The 24,889-nt window shown below is 33.8% G+C and overlaps 1 protein-coding gene across 26 annotated transcripts in view; it reads left to right on the top strand.

Annotated features, from left to right (window-relative positions):
* LOC130440927 (MAP/microtubule affinity-regulating kinase 3-like) overlaps positions 1 to 24,889 on the top strand; it is an 87,575-nt gene that overhangs the window by 23,212 nt on the left and 39,474 nt on the right. For 20 of the 26 annotated variants that reach the window (XM_056774320.1, XM_056774314.1, XM_056774311.1 and 17 more), the window contains exons 1-4: positions 15,209 to 16,609; positions 18,758 to 19,786; positions 22,707 to 22,940; positions 23,668 to 23,888. In XM_056774320.1, coding sequence (XP_056630298.1) covers positions 18,767 to 19,786; positions 22,707 to 22,940; positions 23,668 to 23,888 — 1,475 coding nt within the window. In that variant the 5' untranslated portion in view covers positions 15,209 to 16,609; positions 18,758 to 18,766. Of the gene's footprint in view, positions 1 to 850; positions 3,985 to 15,208; positions 18,231 to 18,757; positions 19,787 to 22,706; positions 22,941 to 23,667; positions 23,889 to 24,889 lie in introns of those variants that run through there. The other 6 variants (XM_056774327.1, XM_056774328.1, XM_056774306.1 and 3 more) reach the window with 5 other exon arrangements.

Genomic DNA, 24,889 nt, shown 5'->3' with positions numbered 1-24,889 from the left:
TTCGTTTTGAGCACTTTATATTTTCTATAAACATTTTAGATACTTTTACATTGCGTAACATCCTCTAACAGCCATAATTCTCTGAGGCATGGTGTTTATTAAATTCTGGCAGTATTCGGGAGTAAAATCATTCCAAATTTCTTTCTTTTAATTCCAAGACAGTTCTAGCTGGATTTGTACGCAACTGCTTTTACATTTCATACCAAAGTGTTTCTATTGGTGATAAATCTGGACTATACTTGAAACGCACTCTAAAAATGGAATATTGTTGTCTGAAAACCATTTTAAGGACCTTTTTTGACTTATGGCATGCTGCTCCTCCATCTTGCTGCAAAATAAAGGCTTTCCCAGCGGTTAAAGTTACTTCTCTTGTTGGCAACAATGATTCTTCTAAAATATCGAGGTACTTTTCAGAATTGACAATTCCGTTTATGAAATGCAGTTTTCCCACCCCCCTTGCAGATATCGAGCCCCACACCATCACAGATGCCGGAAATTTTACTTTCCGCTTCAAACAATCTGGATGAAAAGATTCATTTTTTTGTCGAATAACTCTACTTCGATCGTCACCCACGCAAACTTCAAAACGAGACTCATCACTCCAATGTATACAGCTCCACTGTTCAAAATTCCAATTTTTTTTAATTTATTATTTGCATATTTTAGACCTAATGAAAATTTGAACACAATTTTGGAAACAATGAACCCTTGTATATGCATAAAACATTATTATCAACAAGACCTATCTATTTCCATCATGTTAAATATCATTCAAACGATTTGACAATATTCATCCAAAACCTATTTTAGACGTAAAACTAAAAGTTTAAAACATTTTACTAACAGCTACTTTTTGGCATTTCAAAATAAAGTTTAATAATTTCGAATTTTTCTAAGTGGGCCAACTGAAATGGAACGGGGATCGTAGTTGGCAGAAATCGGAAAATCACCTTTAGAACCCTTACAACGCTCCTGCCCGAAAAATTTTGTTAACAAAATCTATTGATGGAATTAAATGCTTCTACCTGCAGCTTTTAAATTTTATCAAGTAACAACTTGTCCTTCAGAAAAAGATAAAGCTGAATACGATCCTAAGTCTATCACAAACAAAACGTATATATTATATTCAACTGTATCCTAATACTCACTTTGTTCATTTCATTTATAAACGATACGTAAATTTTTATTTTTAAATATATACAGAAAAATATCATCTCTCGAAGGTAAACTTACATAAAAATCGTGACGTTAACCTTGAGAGGTACACGAGTTCAATGTTAAATCTGTGGTTATTCAACAGCAAAGTATGCCAGATGATTGTATAGAATCATTTAAGAGGCAGGTATTTGTTAAATTCCTTGAAAATCTAAAAGTAACATCTGTTTATTTATTCGAAAATTTAATTTACGAAAATTTTAAAAGGAGAATCTCGATTGTCATCTCTACCACAAAATATGTGCACTAATTAATGCCAGTTCAATACATGCTATAACCGATCATTTTAAATGTTGATTCCTTTCAATTTCTTTTCGTGTGATTTTAATTTCTTTAATAAAACAAATATTCGTTTGTCGATATTTATCATAAATTTGAATGAAATCTCCTCCTTGAATGGACGCGTCGTGGTGGACTTGACGTAGACTTATGAAAATAAGTCTAATGGTGTTAAATCACACGATCTAGAGAATACACTAACTGGAAATATCTCATGTAGTAATCATTTTCAAAAAAACTATGTCTCCAGTCCAAAATGAACACCAACCAATGATACGTTGTGGATAAATTTGTTTTTCGAACCTCAAAAGCTGCGATTTTGGTGATTAAAAATCCCATCAAGGTGAAATCATGGTTCGTAGCTCAGGATCCAATAAACTCTCTGCGATGTTCATGGTCATGAGGTTTCAGTTGTTTCGTTAATTGAATTGTGTGTTAAATTTGCACGACAATGAATTGAGATCCCTGACCTAACTCTCGAATTGTCACCGACTCTCTCACGCTCTGGTTCGATAGTGACATTTGAACCACTTGTTTTTTAAAGCAGTGTGTTTGACATCTCCAACGGATCACGTCCCAAGGGAATTTCTCCTTATATACCGATATATGTTAACTTCCTTGAGTATAATATAAAATCGACTTGTCGGCATTCGAAATATAGCTCAAGCTCCCAACATCTCTCAGGGATCGACTCCAAATGTTTTGGGTATCATAGACTTGAACCAAAAAACTTTTGCAAAAACAACGTATAGTAGAGGTCTCAAAAAAGAAAACTGAGGACCCTGTATACATCAATCGCATCATTACTAATTACGAATCATAGTTTTATGGATATGTTCAACAATCTAACTATTGGCGCTCCAAAGATGAGCCGATATTGATAAAATTACGAGAAAAATGATGCTCGTAGTTTTTTTTTTCGATTCTTCACCATAGATTCGTTTCAGAGGGTGAATGAAGAGAACTATTTGGCCATTTTGTGGTGTCTACGTGAAACCATTGCTTGTAAACAACCAGATTTGAAGGCAATTTATGAATTTCTTAACACGATAATACGCCATCAGATACAGCATGCTTTTGACTAATTTTTTGACCAAACACGGAACAATAGTAATCGTTCAGCTACCATAGTTCATAGTGGTTTAACTTTAAATTACCAAAGGCCGATGTCTCTTAAAAAATCATTCGGGCTCTTTGGCTTGATCCTTTTGACGCCCCAAAGCTTCTCCAAAGTGTTTGAACCGCGGCCATGTAAATATTGGGCATTCGTAGATGACGTGGTTTGTAGTTTCTTCCTCCTCCAAGCAACAGCAGCACTCCGTCTGCTACTCCGTGACTACGACCGTGTCTGGTCTAATCACCAGTCGAATTTTACGCATGTTTGATTAGAGCAGTTGATTTATAACATTTTCGTTGAACTTTATTCAAAGATTTTTTAGGTAATTATTAGAAAGTATACTAATTTTCAACTTTTTTTTAATACCAATTCGCTCTGTATATTGAAAAAAAAATGTAAACATCTGTTTAATGTTTATTTCATCAATCTTAGGAATTTTTTCCATAAAAACAAATACGTATCTAGAATAGAAGATGAATCAATGTTAGTTTTTGAAACAAAAATTTGAGATAATTTCGAAATCCAAACTAACAAACGGACATAATATATCATCTATAGTGATGGATAATTTTGAATAACAAACAAAATAATTTATAAAATTTCGTCACTTTTTTCTATATTAATGTTAAATAGGATCAACTATACGTAATCAGATATACGAGTACGGTTTCAATGTTATTTGATCATATTCGACCACCGTCCTCGTAATAAGTTTTCTTTATCTTAAAATATGTAGTACCACCCCCGTATATAATTTTATTTTCATCTTGGAAACCTGAAAAATGTTATCCTGTTATAGTATTAAACGTATCATTGTAAATAAGCGAAAAACCAACTTTTATATTTTCTTCATTGTATCCAATTTTCTATAATCACACGGAAATACTAAATTCACCACTTTTCATCGTTTAAAATTCAAAAAATATCGATAATTTTTGTGTTATATCCATTAAAAACCCTTATTTATAAAATCTAATTTCTTCAATAAAAAAAATCAACACCAGTTACGTAAATGACGAAAATCTCTCTTGAAATGACACGTTGACTATTCCAAATCGCGTGTAAAAGTGTCTTAAAATCCATCCGAGATGATGTTCGAAGTCGGTAACATCGGCGGTAATAAGTTGGACGCCGCGGCAGCTTTACGTCACCCCCACGTCCAAACAAATCACGTGCGTCAACCTTACAGCGTTAAAAATCAAATGATGAGATTATTGAGGCGATCCAAATCGGCAGCGACACCACCTATAGAGAAACTAACGCCTAAACATACCCATAATGGGTATCACAAACACACTCACGTGGTTCATCCCCAAACTAGGCTAGTAAATGTGTTAGATGCCTTACCGGTTGTTTTGAATAAAAGTAAAAAGGTAAGAGGTTTGTTTTATTAGTGTAATTATGAATAAATGGATTCAACGATATTGAAAAGGTCAAAATAAAATGTTTTTATTATTATCCCAAATCGGAAGTCATTAATTAGGTCAAAATAAATTGAAAATGAAGAATGAAATATGATATCTCGCTTCGTTTTCGAGATATCGATACTTAAAGTTATAATCAAACGTTAGTTCTAAATTCGTTTTATTGAATAGATGGCGTTCAATACCTCATTTCAAATTCAATACGAATTTTGTAATTCAATAAACAAAAGATTTTTTATTTAATTTTTATATTATTTACCCTGATATTTCAAAATTATATTGAAAAGAACAGATTTTTATAATAAAATGAGACATTTTTTATAACTTTCATCACCCTGTGATGAATATACGATAAATACATGAATAATTTGATATTTTTCATAAAGAATTGTCGGTTTTTTATTTATAAAATAAAATATTTGAATTTGAAATATTTGAAGATTTAATTGGTAATTTAATGTAAAAATATCTTTTTTCGAGCAAAAAGTACATTCTGGATGCTTTCAAAAGTTATTTAATTTCGTTTGTTTTATAATTGAAAAGCCAGACTACTGTATTATTTCACAATTATCCTAAAAAAAATATCTAGCAATTATTTTTGCTTTATTTATCCTATTTTTAACGACAAAATAAGAAAAATTACTGTAAAAAATCGTTCCAAATCCACCCGCTCTGAATTTATCTGCCCTCAATCTCCCGAAGCGAAGCCCCCCATAGAAAAAAAAATAATAAAATAAAACTAAGAACTTTTCACACTCAAAGTGCACCACGAGAAGGGTAGGTTGATATATACAAATATTAAATAAAAATAAATTTTTCCAACTTCAAGTATCTATATCTCATAAACGAAGCGAGATATCGAAAAATTGTATTCTTCATTATTGACTTATTTTGGGTCGATTTACATAGTCAAATCCAGGCGCCACGGAAATCTAATTCGTGCCGGAAAACCTTCCCCAGAAGTACTTCAGTAAATAAAAAACATGTTTCCTCAATGGCACGTGCCAAAGCTTCCGTGAAAAAGGTCCAGCCATGGAAAAAACGTTCGTTTACCACTGTAAACCTCAGAATTAGTTCAGAAGCGAAAGAATTAACAAATTAAATTACTAAATGACTAAATTATTCAACAATCGTATTGTACAAAGTAGTACTGGTATCAGCAGATCCCCGGCTGTAGAAAACTTAAAACGCCGAGAGAATGCTTAGTGGTATACAATCGGTTTATATATTTTTTTCCGGTGGTGTCTTCGAGTTATCAAAAAGAGTAGCATCCATTATTCAATTGAGATAAACCTAAAAAGGGTAAATCCTAATTTGATAGGACTATAAATACAATAAAACGTTTTTCGTCATCGATAAACAACAATTTAAAGAAATTGGAAAATATACGTAAAACTTAATATTCATTATTCACGAAATAGATTCGTTTCCATACATATCCACGTCTGGCGATATCAATTTTCGTACCCAGAATGAAACTTAATAGAAGCACGTCCCACCGTGAATTGTAACAAAATTCCATACGTCGATCGGAAATTAGAAACGCTTTTTGATTATACTCGACGGGAATTTAGTAATACTGGAAGTCGGGTCAGTCGACGCCCCCTTTAACAAAGTTCGAATCGTACACCTGGAGGTGCGAATTGGTATTTTTGAACGAGAAATTTATTTTACGTGGGATAGTTAATGTAATTGTAAATTTTCTGAAATGAGCAAATCATGTGAACCTATAGTTTCCACATCGAATATCTGTAATATTCACGAAGGTTTTCCGAGAAGTATTCGACCTAACAGGCAAAAAATCATTCTTATTTTTTAAGTCTATACGCATTAAGCCGATTAGGAGCTTCGGCTTGAACCTTTTGAAGAATTAGATATAATTCTTAACCAGCTAAGTTCTTTCGTTAATCCGCTATCGTATTCGACTTATCGCCAGTTGCAGATTCGATCGTCCCTTCGATATTGCGTAGCTCCAGGTGCAGTTTTACATATTGTTCTACGGGCGTTTAACCAGGTCTTGGCAGGCTTTACATGGACATCCGAGTTGGAAGCCCTGGGTATAGGAGGATTGTAGGTTGAGGCAATCTTAGGATCCGGGTTTCTGTAGCCTCGGCCTCGTTCTTGTCAAAAGTACCGGTCATAACTTCGAATCGGTACAATCCGCTATCGTGTTTGACTCATCGCCAGCTGTAGATTCGATCGTCCTTTCGATTTGGCGTAGCTCCAGGTGCAGTTTTACATGTTGTTCGATAACCAGGTCTTAGCAGGCTTTCATGGACATCCGAGTTGGAAGCCCTTTGTATAAGAGGATTGTAGGTTGAGGCAATCTTAGGATCCGGGTCTCTGCAGCTTCGGCCTCGTTCTTGTCAAAAGTACCGGTCATAACTTCGAATCGGTACAATCCGCTATCGTGTTGGACTCATCGCCAGCTGTAGATTCGATCGTCCTTTCGATTTGGCGTAACTCCAGGTGCAGTTTTACATGTTGTTCGATAACCAGGTCTTAGTAGGCTTTCATGGACATCCGAGTTGGAAGCCCTTTGTATAAGAGGATTGTAGGTTGAGGCAATCTTAGGATCCGGGTCTCTGCAGCTTCGGCATCGTTCTTGTCAAAAGTACCGGTCATAGCTTCGAATCGGTAAAAACCAATGCTGTGGGGGTAGTTCTGCATGCCGGTGAAAAGTGAATTGTTTGCGAAATTCTTTTTTCCAATGTATGTTCAATTGATGCACTGATAATCGAAAAAAAAGGTATTATTCTGGTAATTTACCACATAGCGGTTAATTTATGCTATGGAACCGATTTAGTGATTCAGCAACCATAACCGAAGTAATTAAATCCATTTATCTGACGCAATGCGTAAAGTATGACAATTAGAATAATAATTATAACGGACCCTATTTACAATATTTAGAACGGTATATAGAGGTATTGCCACTTGATTCATTATATTATTTAATTTGATATTTCGAAAATATATTGGCGTTTTTACTACTGTCTAATACCCCGGCGAATATTATTAAATTACATTCATCGACATTTTTATCGATATTAACGTCCCCAATGGCTCGCTATTGGGGAGGTTTGTAATCACTAACTAGTTTCGACGTTATTACGTCTCATCAGAGTGGTATAACAAACTCTCGTTTAAGTTGAGACCGGAAGTGAAGACAACGTCAAAGAGCATCGCTATTTGATTAATGTAGTTGAACATTTCCCAGAGAACGCTATCTGGCACCATCGTCACTTCGAATTCCTTTTACTTCTGTCTCGTTCACCAGATCGATGTCTTGTGCTGTTACTCCGATGCAAATACTCAGTTTTTTCACTTTTACTTCGAGATCCTATTTCTGTTCGTCTCCTAAGCAAAGCATATATACCGTATTCCCATTCCTCTGCATTCCTGCTTCTAAATCATGAGTGTGCTCCAAGGCAACAAAATTGTTTAACACCGTTCGTGGCTGTAAACCCATAAGATATATCCTGATTTGCTTGGTTTGTTCTAGGGTTGTGCAAATTCGCTAATAGGCACACTGTCGTATGCCTTCTGCAGATCCACATCCAATAAATTTTCTTATCAAGGTATTAAAAAGCGACTGCAAACTTTCGTAAAGATAAAACCGTAAAATAAGTCAATAACCGATTTTCTTGATATATAAATTTAATAGTGTTAGCTTATCTTTTGTCGTCGTTAGCAATTTCCCAATTTGTTCACAAATTACAAACATCCGAGAGCAGTTCATTGTGTAGCTAAAGTAAACGAATGTGGAGCTTCATCCGTATCCGTTGTTACCTAATCCAATCGTTCTTTTTCTTATCAGAAAGTTTTTTTTTTCTAATTTTATTACTAGTGTCTCTAAATCTAATAAAGGATTCAACGAAGTTCATAACGAGAAAACTATTATTAGAGATTATTAGAAGAGATAAGGTGATAAAGGAAGAACGAAAACAAAATGAAAGAATAAGTTTGGTTTAACAGGAAAGTGACTTCAAGGTCATCTCCAAAAATTTTACGTAAACCTGACAGATAGATTAGTTTTAATACTTATTTTCTTCTGGTGCGAATTTAACATATTTTTCTACATAAAAAACCAAGCAAAAGTAACGACAATACTATTTTGAAAAGACTTCGTCCCGTGGGAAGTGGTTTTCTATTTTTCTCAACACGGATGTCTTCATTCACTAAAATTGAGTAACTATTTCAATCGAATATATGAGAAAGCTATTTGTGCCACGCTTTCTTAATGCTAATCAAAAGCTAACTTGCATTCAATATTTAAGAAAATGTTTGGATACTTTCAAACATAATTTCGCTGGAACCGGTTCTTATTATGCCTACTAAACATTGCAGGACAAAAAGCCTTCATTTTTCGAATTTTGGGGTTTTCGCCCACTGTGGGGTGTTTTGCTAATTAAGTTTGTTTACTTGAGCTCCAGGTGAGCAAATGGTTTACCAGAATTCAATATTTAGATAATCTTGGGAACTATAATTAGTTTATGTAGTGCAATACAATAATGCGGATTAAAATTTGATCGCGGGATGCAATTCGTATGCAACCCTCTGAATAAAATAAACTGACGTGTATTCCAAAACTTCAATAATCGATGTATCGAAATTATATTCAACGATACCACGATATCAAATTATTTTCGTCAATCGAATTATCTAAAAATAGAAACAGTTTTGACGCTTGTATTAATTATACACGCGGGTGATTTCATGTGTTGGTTTTCAAATAGATTGTTTATGATAACATAAAAACCGAACGTTGGAGTCTTATCTATAACGATTTGTTTTATAACCATTACAGCTGTGGTATCTTTTGCTCTAAATAAACGCTTATGTGGTGCATTAACGGCAATTTCATATTTAACATAATAGGAATTTTTTTTGTATCAATTTATTATTTGATACCCAAGGAATTTCCATTAACTCGAAGAATTTATGTAACGAATTAGTTTTATCTTAAATATGCAGCTGACATTACAGATGACTTTCTTTTGTTTATGCTTTTTGAGTGAGAACTAAATTGGAATTTCAAACGATGCTATACTCAAGTTATCTCAGATATGAGTGAAAATAAGTACAAATTACGAAGTTTGTGACAAAAGTGAGATTTTCAATGAACTATTTGAATGGACTGTTATGCCCCATCCACACTACATCCCCGACATAGTCCATAGCAATTATCATCTCTTTCCCAAACTAAAACAAGGGAATGAGACGCTTCAAGAGCTACGATGAAGTCTAAGCAAAGATCATATGCTTCCGCAATGATTGGCGGAGTGCCGTCTTCGAAAATGTCTTGGAAAACAATGGAGACCATGTTGAAAAATAGACAACAATAAACAATGTTTCCTACTTGTGACATAAAATTTGAAATAATTTTTGATTAGAAACATTTCTTGGAGGCCTTCATCTATTTCGTAGTCATCTCAATGTCAGGAATGATGTCAAATCCCTTTTATTTGAAAATTTTTTCCTCATATTTTTATCATTTTTCAACTTAAAAAACACAATCACAGTGTTAAATAATGCATATCAATTTTAAAATAATTTTTTTAAGATATTTTTATACGGATCTTACCAAACAACCCTCGTAGTATGAATAATTTAACTATCTTTTTTAAAATTAATTTGGTGTACTTACTGCGTAATTTGATATGTTATTCATACATAATTAGTAGTTTTGAATCAATTAGGCATTCGTTATAACTATCAACGGTTATTAAAAGAGGTTTATTCTAATTGTTTCTTAATTATCACAGTTTTTGTCATTACTTTACATTAATGGAAACATGATATATGAAATTTGATGGAACTGTCATATACATAGAGATATTACAGATAGAGTAGGCATGCTATAGGCGCCCATACAAGTGGGAGCGTCTGGCCGATAGAAAGTGAGAGAGAATAATTTATGTACTGCTGTCTCTGTCTAATGGCGCATGCGCGTTGATTAGATTTCGTGTACACACTTTACCGTTGCCCGTTGAATCAGAAACAAGCATGCGCAGTACACAACAAAAGAAAGAGATAGAAATACATAAATGATTCTCTTTCTCTTTTCATTCGCGAGACGCTCTCACTTGTAGGCATGCGTACTCTATGGTCATATAACACGACCAACGCCCTCTATTATTTCAATTCTAACCTAAATTACAATTACAATTAAATTATGTCAAAAAACGTAAAATTTCCAATTCAATAAACAAACCATTTCAACGAGAAATAGTCCCATCAGTTTCGTTATATTTCATAAAATGTATTAAAGAAAATTTTGAATTGTTTTGAAATGAATGTACAAATATACTTTGGAGACCAACTTGTCTTTAACAAAGTATCAGTTCAATTATTTTCCCTTCAAGTTATGCACGCCTCGTTACAGGCAACAAGTACGATCGGTTGCATACCTGCTCGGCGTTAGATTGGTTTAATTAAAATGTGTTATAATAATTACTACGACCTTCAGCTACATTTGCTGACTAATTTTAATCATTATAACCCGTGATGATGTGTAGTTTTGTTAATTTATCTATAAAAATCAGTGGCGTAAGAAAATGAATTGAATGATTTTATCGGGTGGATAAAACAAATTTTGGTTACCGATTTCGACATAATTTGATTAATGAATGTAGCTGTTGCACAAAGTGTGATATATTTTAGAAATTCATTACGATCAGTCTTTGTGTAAATATTCTTATCCTTATCTGGTTTAATAACCTTAAGCTGACATTTTTTTTATCTTTATGAATAGTATCTTTATATATAAACATCAGAAAGTAATTACCTAGTTAAGTATAAATAAGGAATATTTTTCTATGTACGATATGTTAGAAACATTGATAAATGAATATTTTCAACGTAAATATTCCTGAATTTTGATATGAAGGTATTTGCGTCATAAAATACTGGATGTTTTGTTGTGTTTGCCAACAGTCATTATATTTTATATCCATTACTTAAAAAGGGATATTTTTGACTTCAGTATTATTAAAATCGTTTATTAGTTCTCTTTAACATCGTCTATCGAGTGCAAACACGGACCCCAAGGTCAAAAAAGCCTCGCAAGATACTCGATTGCACAATAAATATATACAGGGTGTTCCGGGACATTTTATAAATTGCGAAATTAGAACTTATATTTAAGTATTTGACGGTATAAATAATTCTACACTACTATCTGAAGACCAGGGGCGGCTCGCGCCCAACGGTTAACAATCCGTTTCTTTTACTAAAGATAACAAAAATGAGATTTTTGATCCATTTTTTAACAAAAAGGTATTCTTTGCTTAACTTAATAAATTTATGGTTTAAGAGATGTGTGGATCATTAGATCGTGTATATGCCGAGGAAACTGTTCGTCATAAAGAGACATTCTGGAAAAAATTATCATAAATTGTTATTATTTATTAACAATATTTAAAAATAATTGTTTATTGATGAAGCTGGTTTCACACGAGACGGTTTAACAAATTCCCATTATTTATATTTATACAATTCAAACAAAGAATCAACATCGATTTAGTGTTATTGTGTGGGCAGGAATAGTTTTTATTTTTTTATAGTTGTTATTATTGATAAGTTGATCCTCGATAGTTATTATCAAGCCTCGGTCTCTGGAAAGATGGTTTCGCTACTAAGCTATCTGTTAAAAACTGGCGAGGCTTAGAGGCGAGTAATCCTCATAATTATTAAAAAAACGCCCGGAATTTAACATTTTATGAAATAATACGAGACCGTGTCTGGATCTATCATCAAAAATATTCAACAACGGGCATCATCGGTGCTGGAACTTCCATCGTATTCGTCGGAGCTTGTTCCTTATGATTTCAAGGTCGAGTTCAATTCAGTTATTAAAAGTTTATATGAAACATCTGATAAATCCTAGTTACGCCCCTGATATTAATTATTAAATATTATTGCCAAACACGAAACGAACATGTGCAACATTTATTTAAATTATTATATATTCGATGTCAGGCTTGCGTTGTTGTCAAATCCTTGGAATTGAAAACGAAAAAAAAAATTAATAGACAATAAAATAAATTTTCCAGTTTTATTGGATAATAGAAAAAAAGTTATTGTGTGGTGACCTCTTAATTATCAATAAATAACTGTTTTTATTTTTTGTGAAGGTTATTAAAAAAAAATCATATTTCTTATAAGTTACTATCGTTTTAAGTTAACTAAATACAAAGTTAAGTAGACAGAAGAAAGTATATTGTTAATAATTATAAAGGGTGTTTCATAAATAATGTCCACTTTGTTCATTAAAACGTTGACTGCCAATTACAAAATAATTTTTTACTCATGTACTCATAATTTTCCTCCCCTGAAGAGTTTTTATACATAATTCAAATGAGAAATAAAAGTTTTTTTAAAATCCTACATTTTCTATACCTGTCAGTGATAACTTTTCATTTAAATTATCATTTTTAATGATTTAATGCTATTAAATGGAATTGTGGAAATTTCTTTGGCAGTCAACGTGTTAAACAATCAAGCATTTTTAGTATATATATATATATATATATATATATATATATATATATATATATATATATATATATATATATATATATATATATCTGTTTAAGCTATAATTCTTATTTTCGTCTCTCGAGCAATTGCTATGGGTCCGATTTGGTTCAAAATTATCATACATGGCTTTTTTGGCGGCGGATTGATGTTATTAGAGTTTGGTTGAAAACAAATGAATATTTCGAGGGGTCGCAGTGCAAAAAAAGTGGTTTTTGACCTTTGCTCACCTCTGCAGGTCAAACGAAAAGCGACTGAAAAATGAAATTTCACATGTAGGTTCAATTAGTTGCGAGATGATTTCCTATCCAAGGTCGAAACTTTCCATCTCCACCCCTCTCCATTTTATGGTATTTTTTGTTATATTTCCTTATTTTTTGGCCAGAAAAAGTTTAACTAGAGGGTTCGAACTTCGCATGCAAGTAGGGGTGATGTTAAAGAATTGTCTTTCTCAAGTTCAAAGTTTTCTTCTTCAGTTCTTCTAGCACAAAACGCCCGAAATCATTTTGATCGTTGTAATTGTTGAACTGGACCGCCTCCTTTTTAATGAATAATACGAGTATGATCGTTGCTAGGGTGATTTTTTTTACTTCCCATTTTCGAAATTTCTTGTCATTATGACAATTTTTTCTTTGTTGTCAATTGGAATTGAACAAGAGGGTTCGAGACCACCGGGTCTATTGAAATTATGAATTTTCATTCGAGGGAGAGAGTTAACTTGTGAAATGAAAAGTTATTGAGGAATAGCAAATTTTCCATATAAAGAAATAAGATAGAGAATTGATATCATTTCTAAGAAATTCATTTTATGGAAAGATTTGTTTGTGTATTAGTTAAATTCTTCATTCGACGAAAAATTCGACTTTCGTGATGGAGCTCTGCTGCTCACGGCTTTTTTTTTTTTGTTTAAAGGATATTTCAAAATAAAATTCGCACTCGCCCGTAAATAGTTCTACCAATGGGTATGAGTGGAATTCCTGTGTGGAAAAATTTGTGGTTGTATACTCCTTACCGCAAAGAATAAGCCTCATTGCAGGGCTCAATATTTCACAATGCAAAAAAAGCACATCACTTGCCAATTGAAATCAAATAGACATCATTTTTTTCCGCAATAATTTGAGGGCATTTATACTGGAAAGTGCCTTCTACTCTGTAAATGACTTCTATTTGTTTGTTTTCCAGTTTTTAGAAGCTTTTTTCTACAAATTTTAACAATCTCTCTTTCTAATATATGAAAAATTCTACGGTTTCAAGTGGAAGTTAACGATTTTTACATTTTTACATCCTTTCCTTAGAACATACAAGAGCAAGAACTGCTATTTATTCTATTCTATCCAGACGTAGAAAAACATCCCTTAGAATTAACCTCAATCGAATAAGGGAATTCAATTTTTCAAAACACGATTTCAATTAGCAAAAAAGATACTAACATTACTTTTTTTTTTAATTTCTATTTATTGGACCTTTTGATATGTTTGTGCTTCTAAATGTTCTTGATTTTTAGTCCTTGGACCTAAAACTTTTTTTTAGTTATCTATATCGATCATTTTCGGTATTTTTCTTTTTAGTTAGTCCTTTTAGACACTTTCTCGGCTAAAATAGCAGTACGATCGAAGATCCTTGGCATTTGGCAACGTTGTTTAAAGAAACGCCATACGGGATATGATTCACTTTTTTTTGTGGGTACGTGGGCGTGAAAAGTGGTACCTATTAAGAACCATGACCCAGTATAAAATAAAATCATTTCCACCACATTGGTACTTACTTTCGACTAGTCGATTGCCTTTTAACGTATCTACCTACTCACTATAACAGTCTTGGTAAAAAGATTTTTTTTGTAAAAATTCATTAACCAATTTTAGTTTTCCTTTTATATGAACTTAAAATGCAAAGGACCTCTTAGACATACCTCCTTTTTTGTTTATCAATTACGAATAATCGAAAATAAAAATTATGACGTATTTTACTTAGAATTGACGTCAATTTTATTAAGGATTTATCATCAACTTGTTAGTCAAGTTATGAATTACTGTGAAAGATGGAAGAAAAAAACTTTTTATGATTACACATTGAGAATTTTGAATCAAAATAGCTGAAATCCCAGCTATTCCTGCCCCATCTACCGTATTATTCAGATTTGGCTCCGTGCGATTTATTTTTGTTTCCAAACTGGAATGTCATTGTCTGGGTAAATATTTGACTTCAACGAAAAAGTTAACTCCACCAACGAATTACACTTTGCAAATCTTTCAGATGGGTTAAAGAAGTAGAAGCATCGCTGGTTCAAGTGTATTCAGCGTCATTTTCCCAAAAATTTGCCTTCATCATTATTTTCGTAGGTTTTAGTGTCATTTTAGTAAGACTTATAACCTTTTTTGGAATGTTTGGATCATTCCCAATGGTATACAAATAATTTCTATTAATACTATCGTAAACATTTTCTCCATATTCTCTCAACCTCCTTTCTATTGTTTTAGTATCTAGTAGCGCCATACCTCTGTAGTTTCTCTTTCTTATGTATAGGTACGATTATTTTCCACGCTTATGGTGTTCCACCGTTGTTGTAAGCTCTTCTCATTATCCACCATCGTTTTCTTTGTAGTACATCTTTCCATCAAAATGCCGTCGAATGTACAGAAGACATTTGCCTTGGAATTGCAAAAGATCTATATCCTAACCTCCAATGGAATAGTCATCCTTGGATCATGTAGGCAATTATGACCTAGGAAAATAAATCCATCGCCATTTTTTTGATCTCATTCTAATCCTATTTGTGGATATGAATCGCACAAATGGATGGCTCCCTTATAAGCATTTTACTCAGAAACCCCTAGGGGGATTTGATTCGAGATTCTTTTTTCTCTGAAGAGGAATACCAACTCGCGGATTTTGAAATTTGTCAAAATAACATTATTGTTGTCCCATTGGACCAAATTCATTTTTCCATCGGAAATAATTTGACACTTAACCCTTACTTCTCGAGAAAATGAATGCTTATCCTTCAGAGGTAGGATTTTATAATGTCCCTGTAACCCGGCTTCGTCCTCCCAATTCGGCTACATCAGCCGCTTGTCCGAGCCCGGTGGTGTGTAGCTGTCTAGTTAAGCATGGGCACCAACGTTGAAGAATATCAATATACAAAAAAGATGTTTTCTTTTTCAGTTTTTTCTGAATCAGGTGCCAAGCAGCAACTTTAGTGCATGAAATTTTCATGAGTTAAATTTCTCAATGAAATTAAGCAGGTAATTGGCAGTAAAATAAGTAAAAAGTAAAATAGTTTTTTCAACTAAACCACCTGTTCATTTATTACCTTAGAGACCCCTTTTAACATTAAAAATATTGTTGAAATTGCTGTCTTTTCTAGTATGTAAAACAGTCGCAAAAGTTTTCTAAAATTCCAACGTTTCGATCTTTTATTTACATACTCCTCATGAAGAGATAATTCTCCTTAAAAAATCGAAACGTTGTCATTTTGACAAAGCTTTTGGATAGTTTTATTTTGAGTCTTCAACCCGCAACACCATTCGAAATTTAAAAGTATTTCTAATAACCAAAACTCAAATTATTATATTCCTAAAAAACTTTGAGTTGTCCTGCAACCTTAGTTTCGACTGGTTAAATAATTATGAAAAATGTTACTTATCGACTGTACTATATATAACAATCTAGCAACAACCTTGGAAATACCTCGTATGTGTTCCAGTTTAATAAACAACAGTCGGTGGAGTAGAATCATCGCGATTATCTCCCAAACATCGTCGATAATATTAATTTTTATTGAAAACGAAAAAAAAAAGAAGAGAAGAATTGGTTAATTTGCGCAGTCGCAAGTGATAAGAGCGTGTGAGATCAGCTGTAAATTTCGCTCTTTCATTGTTTTCGTCGTCGTCGTTGTTTACCGCACTGTGATCTAGTAGTTATAATTTTTTGCGCCATCTGCTCGATTCATATCTCGATTCAAGGAAAATTATTGTACATAACAAAATGAACAGTTTCGTTTTTGATTTCGGCGCGATTGTCCGATTGGCGACAGGTAAAAAAAATAATTAGAAAAAAATATTATTGAATTACGAGTCCCCATCCGGTTCGTTATCTTCGAACAGTGGTTTTACTTACGTCATCAAGTACCGTACGAAAATGTGTTGTGAAAACATAAATAATAAATTAAGTGCTATTTAAATACCCCTATTATGTAATTATGAAAAGTTTTTAATTCATTTAGTGATTGCGAGTCGTTTTTTATTGGTTTGGTTCTTATATTATAGTGGGAGTGGTTTTTATCTACCGCCATTTTTTATTTATAATTTTTTTTTATTTTCCGATCTTGATATCCACTCTATACTTTCTATAATTCTGTTATTAACATATTGTACTGGAAACATGACATTTTATTGGTTCCATCTTTGTGCTTCTAACTCAATTTTTGACCTTGTTTTTACTCTTCTTTGAGCAATCATATTTAACACATCTCTCAAAAACTCGTGTGACTAACTAAGAAAAACACATTTTTTTGCCAAAAATCCATGTTGATTTATCAATTTAATCTTCTTAAAAAGCAATAAATTCATTCCAACGCTTTTCTGTCTTCTCGATGTCGTGCTTGTAGAAGGATTTGTCTTTTGCGCCACTTTCAGCAATTGCATCTTCATTTGAGCTGATTTTTTTACCAATAAACATTTTATTGAGATCAGCGAATAGCCAGTAGTCAGTGGTGGCCAGATCTGGATTATACGGTGGATGAGAAAGCAATTCGAAGTGTTATTCGTTCAATTTAACCATTGACTTGTGACATATATATGAGGCTTTTTCCTTGATTTTTACATTCAATCTATCCAACAACTCTATGTAGTATTTGGACATAGTCGATAAACAATATTTCATGCATATCCCAAAATTCTTAAGCCATAACCTTACAAGCTGACTATTGTGCTTCGAACGTGGTTCTCCGACTGCAGTCCACTCTTATGATAATCGTTTTGATTCCAGAGTGAAGTGATGGATCCATGTTTCAACCATTGTCACATATCGACGAAAAAAATCTGATCTATTACGTGTAAATATGGCCAAACTCCGCTCCGAATCATCAACATGTTGTTGTTTTTCATCTACTGTGAGTAAACGCGGTACCCAAGCTTTTTCATAATCAAAGGTTCTTGTATAACTGTAAAGACGCTGCCTTCTGATGTATTTATTGTCTCAAATATCTCAATTTACAATTAGATATAACCAATTTGTGGATTTTTTTGAGTAATCATCTCAATTGGACGACCAGTACGTTCACCATCATGGTATCTGTACGGTAATTAGGAAAAGTTTCATTATCCAAAAACTTGTGAATTAAGAATCACTCGCGATACGGCTCGTTTCCATCGGTTTTTCCATTTCCTGTAACAATTCTGAAACCTATATTTCGCTACTGCTTTCGGCGCATTCGTCGCATTACTTTCATCAGTTTATTGTAATAACAAACGAGGTCTTTGAGCTTCACTTTAGATCTAGAAAGTCGCAGGGAACTACGTAGGGACTGTACGGTGGCTATCTAAGTTACTTATGATTGGAATCGTGTGACTATTGTAACAAACCTTGTAGATGGTGGTTAGGATTGCCACCTTTTGTTATTTGCGGTTAAAGTATGTGCAATACTTCGTTATAAGGTACAGATGTTTACCCTAATTGTTTTGAAATTCATTCACCTCGTATTATAACCTCAAGTTTTAAATATAAAGTTAAACAGTGTATAATGGAACATTATTCACAAGTAGATAACAGTTATTGAGTTTTATTTAGCGATATATTCAAAATAACGTAGATATTGATGTAATAATTGTTATTTATATAAAATATTTTATCAACATGTTCATGTCTTATTTGGAGATTTCTAAAGTATTTGAGTCGATTTTGAAACAATCAAAATCATGTACTCACATAGTTCGTTAAACAATCTCAAAATAATTAATTATTTTAAATAGAACAAAATTGATATGAGTATCATGCTTTTTAAATTATTCCACAATATTTTTGAAAATAATTTGAATTTTCGGTACTTGATGAACTGAGTAAATTAAGTGTTGTATGTTTGTGTATCGTTCAGGTGGTATCTCGCTTTTACGCTTATGTCTAGCTGGGAAAAGGGCTTTGGAGAATCTTCGAATCTACTAAACCAACTTCTTTGTCCAAACAGAATTGAAATATGAGCGAAGGAGTTAGCCCTTGGAAGATCAACCAACATGATCTCGGATTGACTACTTTGAAAGATAGAAGAGAAAAAATTACGAAAGCCGGAAAATATTCCGATCGGTATAAAGACGCTTTTTCTCATGAAGTGCCCGACGAAGAAAAATTCTCTTTGAGTGTAAAGTGTCGCGATACGATGGAACTATATCGAAAGTTAGCGAAAGGTGGAAGATCGGACGAGTCTTCCCCGACGGCTTGTTCGAAATTTACAACCGAAAAAATGAAATTGGCTGTAGGTAAAAAAGGTAGTAACGCTACCAATGACTTGAATAAACAAGAAAACGCCCTTATAGCGTTCAAATTAGTACCGGAAGGTACTCACAAACCAAGCAGTCCCTTAGCTCTCTCTCAGAAAGGGAATACCAATAAAACTAGAAAAAGTGTTAATATTTATAGTGTAAATACGGCTGTGCCTCCACCTAGTCCAAAATTAATCGGATCACCACCCGGATTTCCACCAAAACAAGCTTCGCCAGTTGCTCTAAGTACCATTTTAAACGGAAACAACAATACATTAGATAGTACTCTATCCCATTTACAGAACGTAGAAAACATCATCAGCAAATTGGACGAACACGAAAAAAAAGAAAATAATCTAAAGAAATTTGAAGAATTGATTAAAAAATTCAATCCCAAAGCAACGGTTACCACTAAAGCTAAAATAGCCCCTGTCGAATTAACTCCAAAACCTTTAGAAGTATCCGGCGAACTTCTCAAATCCCAAGAACACATATTGAGTCCCATCAAACATTTTAGCGAAGTCGAAGATTTACCTGGTAAAGGACTAAAAGAAGAAGACGAACAACCGCAAAATTTTAACAGAGATGTTAAAGAAAGAAAAAGTATGGATACCAAAGAAAATAAACCGAAAGTTAGTAAACAACCTTTGAGTAGGACAGCTTCTGATGCCCAGGAAAAACCCGTTAATAATATGAAAAGACAGCCTAGGCTTTCTAGGGAACGCACTTCACGCAAAGTAAGTTTTTTTATATAGACCATTCATTTTCCTGATAATTCAAATATATAAATTTACAACATATCAACCATTGTCAACTTGACATAACGTATCAGATACTCATATTTATCATTGTGATAACGTTTAGATAGACTGATTTATTAATAAAAATATAATATAATATATAAACGAAATTGAAGGTGATTTTTTCATATCTTACTGCGACTACTGTGATTCACTTAAAAACAGAGCTTTCATTGAAATATTAAGAGGACCGTTTTTTGTTTCAATCACCGATAGGCTATAAATAAAAGACGAGTTCATATAAAACAATAATTATTACCAAAACCTTTTTAATACCCTCTTCAAAGAAAGTTGCCGCCAATGAATTCAAACAGACCTTGAAACTTCTGGTAATTCCGTAGACAAAGCACTAATGGCGAATCTGAGGGCCATCTTTAAACTTTCGACACCAGACTATCACTTATGAAGTTGTTTTCATACACACGACTCATTCTCCAATGGATATCTGTAGCACTATGGCCTTCAGCCTGTAGAAAACGAATCACAATTGGCGGGAGTATTAATAATGTATACGTGGCTGTAACACAACGCCGACTGACGGCTGAATGTCAACAATGGCGGAATGTGTAGTGCGAGAGTTTCGCACGCCCGCTTAGCGTGTGCACGGAGCGATCGGAGGTTGAATAAAAACGATAAACATTTCGTTTTGTGAGTCATACATATACATTTTCAAACAGATGTTGCTGCTCCCACTGATTCGTATACAAAGTTGACTAATAGCCATGTTTATAGTATTTTTGTTGATGTTGAACTAAAGAAGTTTTTATAATCATACTGCACACCAAATATGGCTTGGAGAGCTGAACCGAATAAGTGTTAAAGATAGTAGGAATCACTCTAAAATGTTTAAAGAGAGATAAAGTAGAAAGGAACCTCCTCCCAACAGACGTAAAAACAGTATTGAGAAGAATAACCATATACTTCAGGAAATAACCAAAGAAGATTAATATGTCGGGACATTTCCGCCTCAACGAACACCTGACTATTTTGAGTAGAAAAATATTTTGCTACGTAAGACGGAACCTCTATACACATTTTCCAGCGGTGTTTTCAGTGCTTCAGACATATGAAATTATTATTAGAAAACTGATCGACATAATCTAGTTTTTCGTACAACTGTCAAAAAACTTTTCTTTGTTGGGCCAGGTAATTCTGGGACCGTTCTCGTAAACATGAAATATTACTTTTTAAAGGATATATTTTTAACAAAAACAATAATTGTTTATTTACCGTACAACAATTTCACTTATTAGATTAATAAATTGATAGTAAAGTTTGAATAATTACTTCCAACAAAAATTCCCAAGACGTGATGCTGTTGAAGGGTTAATTCCACAATTTCATCAATTGTTTTAGAGAGAAATGGATCAATATTTTGTTATTGAAACTATTTCGTCCAAATTATAACGTTCTAAAGCGATAATTTATGTATTTTTAATATATTTTAGACGATGTAAAATCTGGTTCACAGTTGTACAGAAAATGTTGTTTGCATTTCGTATATTAAATTTCGTGTTTGTGCCATTAACGAAACACACATTTCACGCACTTAATACCAAAATAACCATTTGCATCGTCTACTTTGTTGTAAAGTGTCTTGTTTTTTGTTAGGTATCAAACTTTTCATACAACCCTCGTATTTTTTGACTTCAAGGAACTTTATTCCTTCGTTTAAACTGAGTTTTAATGTTTAACAACAATAAATACTTTTTTCTTTTAGCAAATATTTCCTACTGTTTATTGTTTTATCTCAACATTTCTGTGAGGTCTTTAATTTTTATTAAATTAAAATGTTTATATTGAAAGTTTTTACGTAACCATACCTAATGCAAAACGACGAAAAAAATGATATTGGTTCGCATTGACGTAGGCCTTGTAAATTAATTCATCTGTGATTTACAGTGTGTCCCAAGTATTGAACCCATTGTGCAAATTACGCCTCGCCCATTTATAATTGAAGGTCTTTGTTTTCAAAGCTTGTATCCTCTAAGATTGATTAACATTACATAAATAAAAGTGATTTTCCACGAATTATCTGTCTTACTACTTACTACAATTTGGAATATTCAATTTTCAAACAAAATTTTTTTTTATTATATACGAGGTCTGGCTATTAAATAACGAGCCTAGAAGGCACCGTAGACGGGTGGAGTAAAAAACGAGTAGTGCGTTGGGTTTGAAACGAAAGTTTTTTTTTCTCGTGCCAAAAACCATGTGTGACGAAAAACGTATCAATCTCAAATTTCTCGTTAAATTGAACGACTGATTGCTATACATTGTTGCAAAAGACCTATAGGGACAATTATCTATCTCGTGCGCATGTTTTTGGATGTTGTAAGCGCTTTAGTGAGGGCCGAGAGAGCACTGAAGATGGCCAGCGTCCAGGTCGCCCTGTGACTGTTTCAACTCCGGAAACAGCGACCAAAATCAACCAAATTGTGCGTGCAGATAGTCGAATGAGCATCCGGATGTAAACGCCGATAAAGAAATGGTTAAAAAAATTTTACTCGAGGAATTACATATGACAAAAGGTTAGAAGAAGATCTGCTTTGAAAGGGATCCAATTTGAGTCGATGGAAGCGGTAAAGCAAAAAACGGCAGATCTCCTAAAGTCTCTCACCAAAGAAGACATCTAGCACCTCTTCGATCAATAAAAAAAACGTATGGAAAGGTGTGTGGCGAGGGGAGGGGTGTAGCCTCATTATTTAATAGCCAGATCTCGTATATTTGACATCTGATTTGGTACGATTTACGCTTAGACGTCGTGTATATACAATAAAAAACCAGGTACAGTTGAATATTATCTCAAATATTAGTAACTAGATGTTGTAAATTAAATTTCTTTTATTTGTTACAGACCAATGACAGTACAGTGGAATCGACGCGCAGCAGTTCTGCGTCGATGCGGAACAGATCGAGAGTTGGAGAAGAACCGACCATCGGCAAATACAAATTACTCAAAACTATCGGCAAAGGTAATTTCGCCAAAGTCAAATTGGCCAAGCACGTGCCGACGGGAAAAGAGGTGGCAATCAAGATCATCGATAAAACTCAGCTGACACCTGGTTCACTCCAAAAACTATTTAGAGAAGTAAGTTTTTTATTGATTGGTAAAGTGCAATGACATTTTTATTGAACTTGTATAGCTACCATTAAAATCAAAACTTGTTATTCTCCTCCTTTGCCGTTCCCACAACTCTAAACTTGACGCCATAACGATCCAATCAGAATTGAGTACGAGAGAGATATAGAGCGGTATATAACGATGCTCTTTCTCTCTCAATCACCAGTACGGGTCCACTTAAACAAGCTCCCACATCTTACTCTCTCTATCTTTAATATTAACTCTATTTTCCCTATAGCTCGTATCGTTTCTGCAAAAACCAAAGGAAATCGTCGATTTGTAAGTGCGAGGCTATCCATAGACGGTACTTATATTCAAGTTTCTTAGCCCTCCCACAGGTAACACACTTTGCAAAGTCGTTTATACCTATTAGGAAAACATTCCGGGGTACAAACTAGATCAATAGATCAAAGTAGATTCACTGCCTTTACGTCCTATTGCGAACGTTACTGTGAAACGTGCAGTTCAAAACAAGCTTGGAATGTTCACTGCAGATGTTTCCTCCTTGACAACGCTTGGATTTTCAAGTTAAATTTCTTATTCTTGGTTGAGCGTTTGGGCAAAGACGTAAAACAGAGAAAGTCTTATCCATTCACAGGCGTCTGAATTGTGGTGGGGGTATGCGCGATCTTCTGTATTGAAATAGAGAAACCTACTTTTTAGAAAAATTTGATACGAATCCATTTTGTTCAAGGTAAGAATAATGAAAATGTTAGACCATCCGAATATAGTGAAACTATTTCAAGTTATCGAAACCGAAAAAACTTTGTACCTGGTTATGGAATACGCTTCAGGTGGTGAAGTATTCGATTATCTCGTCCTGCACGGCAGGATGAAGGAGAAAGAAGCTCGTGCTAAGTTTAGGCAAATCGTCTCTGCAGTACAATACTGCCATCAAAAAAGAATTATACACAGGTGAGTTTCCTACACACTAAACAATACACTTAACTTACATTAATCTACTTATAAATATCACTCAAATAATTTCTGCGATTACTTTCACTAATTCGCTCATTTCACTACCACTATTTATTTAAAACTAAATAACTGCGTTTACACGAATAATTTATATACCTAAAGAAAATTCTACAAAGTTCTAGAAATTATTTAGAAGAAATACTTTAAATAAACCGCTTGCTACTGAAAAAATTATATACAAAAAACATCAAACGAGTTCCGCCATTTATAAAAAATGTGAAAGACGCCGCGCGAGTTCGCAGAATTTTAAAATATCATTGTAGCTGGACAGGGCCGGTCTAAGGACTCATTTCGCGAGCTTCTTCGTAACTGTATGTGTTTTTGAATTTGAATATACCGCGGCTTCATCAGTTCTAAAAGTAGATGAGTCATTCAAGAGTTCAAATTTGAATTGGTTTTTTGCAATTTTCAATATGGATTATTGTTTGATAGTGGGCGGCCAAGGGTCGGTAGATACGTAGATCTTCTGATAATCCCCTCGTGCTTGACTTAAAACCGCCGACGTCTTTTTGAATAACCGATCAGGCACTTTTGACGTCACTTGGCAAGCTGCGACTACTGACCACTCACAGATGATGTGGTTTGCAATTTCTTCTTCCTCCGTGAACCAACGGATCTTGATGTCCATAGTATAGAAATGGCGTCTTATTTGACCATGACAGATGAAAACTTCAATTACCAGTCGGAATTTCACGCCTGTTCAAATGGAACAGTTGCTTGGTAAAAGAGGCATGTGTACTCTAACTTATCAGATACCATGTGTCTTTATACGTCTCCGCAGAGAGTGTCTTGTAAGCAACACTTTTGGTTACAATATGAATGGCTTCTGGGCCCATTGGTGGATTTACCGATCCCAATATGAGGAGCGAATCAAAGTCGTCGTAGCTCTTGTGACCGGGCACTCGAACGAGCAGCATCTCGCAGCCATCACTCACCAG

The sequence above is a fragment of the Diorhabda sublineata genome, chromosome 3 (genome assembly GCF_026230105.1).
Source record: "Diorhabda sublineata isolate icDioSubl1.1 chromosome 3, icDioSubl1.1, whole genome shotgun sequence".
Classification (NCBI taxonomy): domain Eukaryota; kingdom Metazoa; phylum Arthropoda; class Insecta; order Coleoptera; family Chrysomelidae; genus Diorhabda; species Diorhabda sublineata.
The sequence above is the reverse complement of the archived record's forward strand: the minus strand, read 5'-3'. Positions and strand labels throughout refer to the sequence as shown.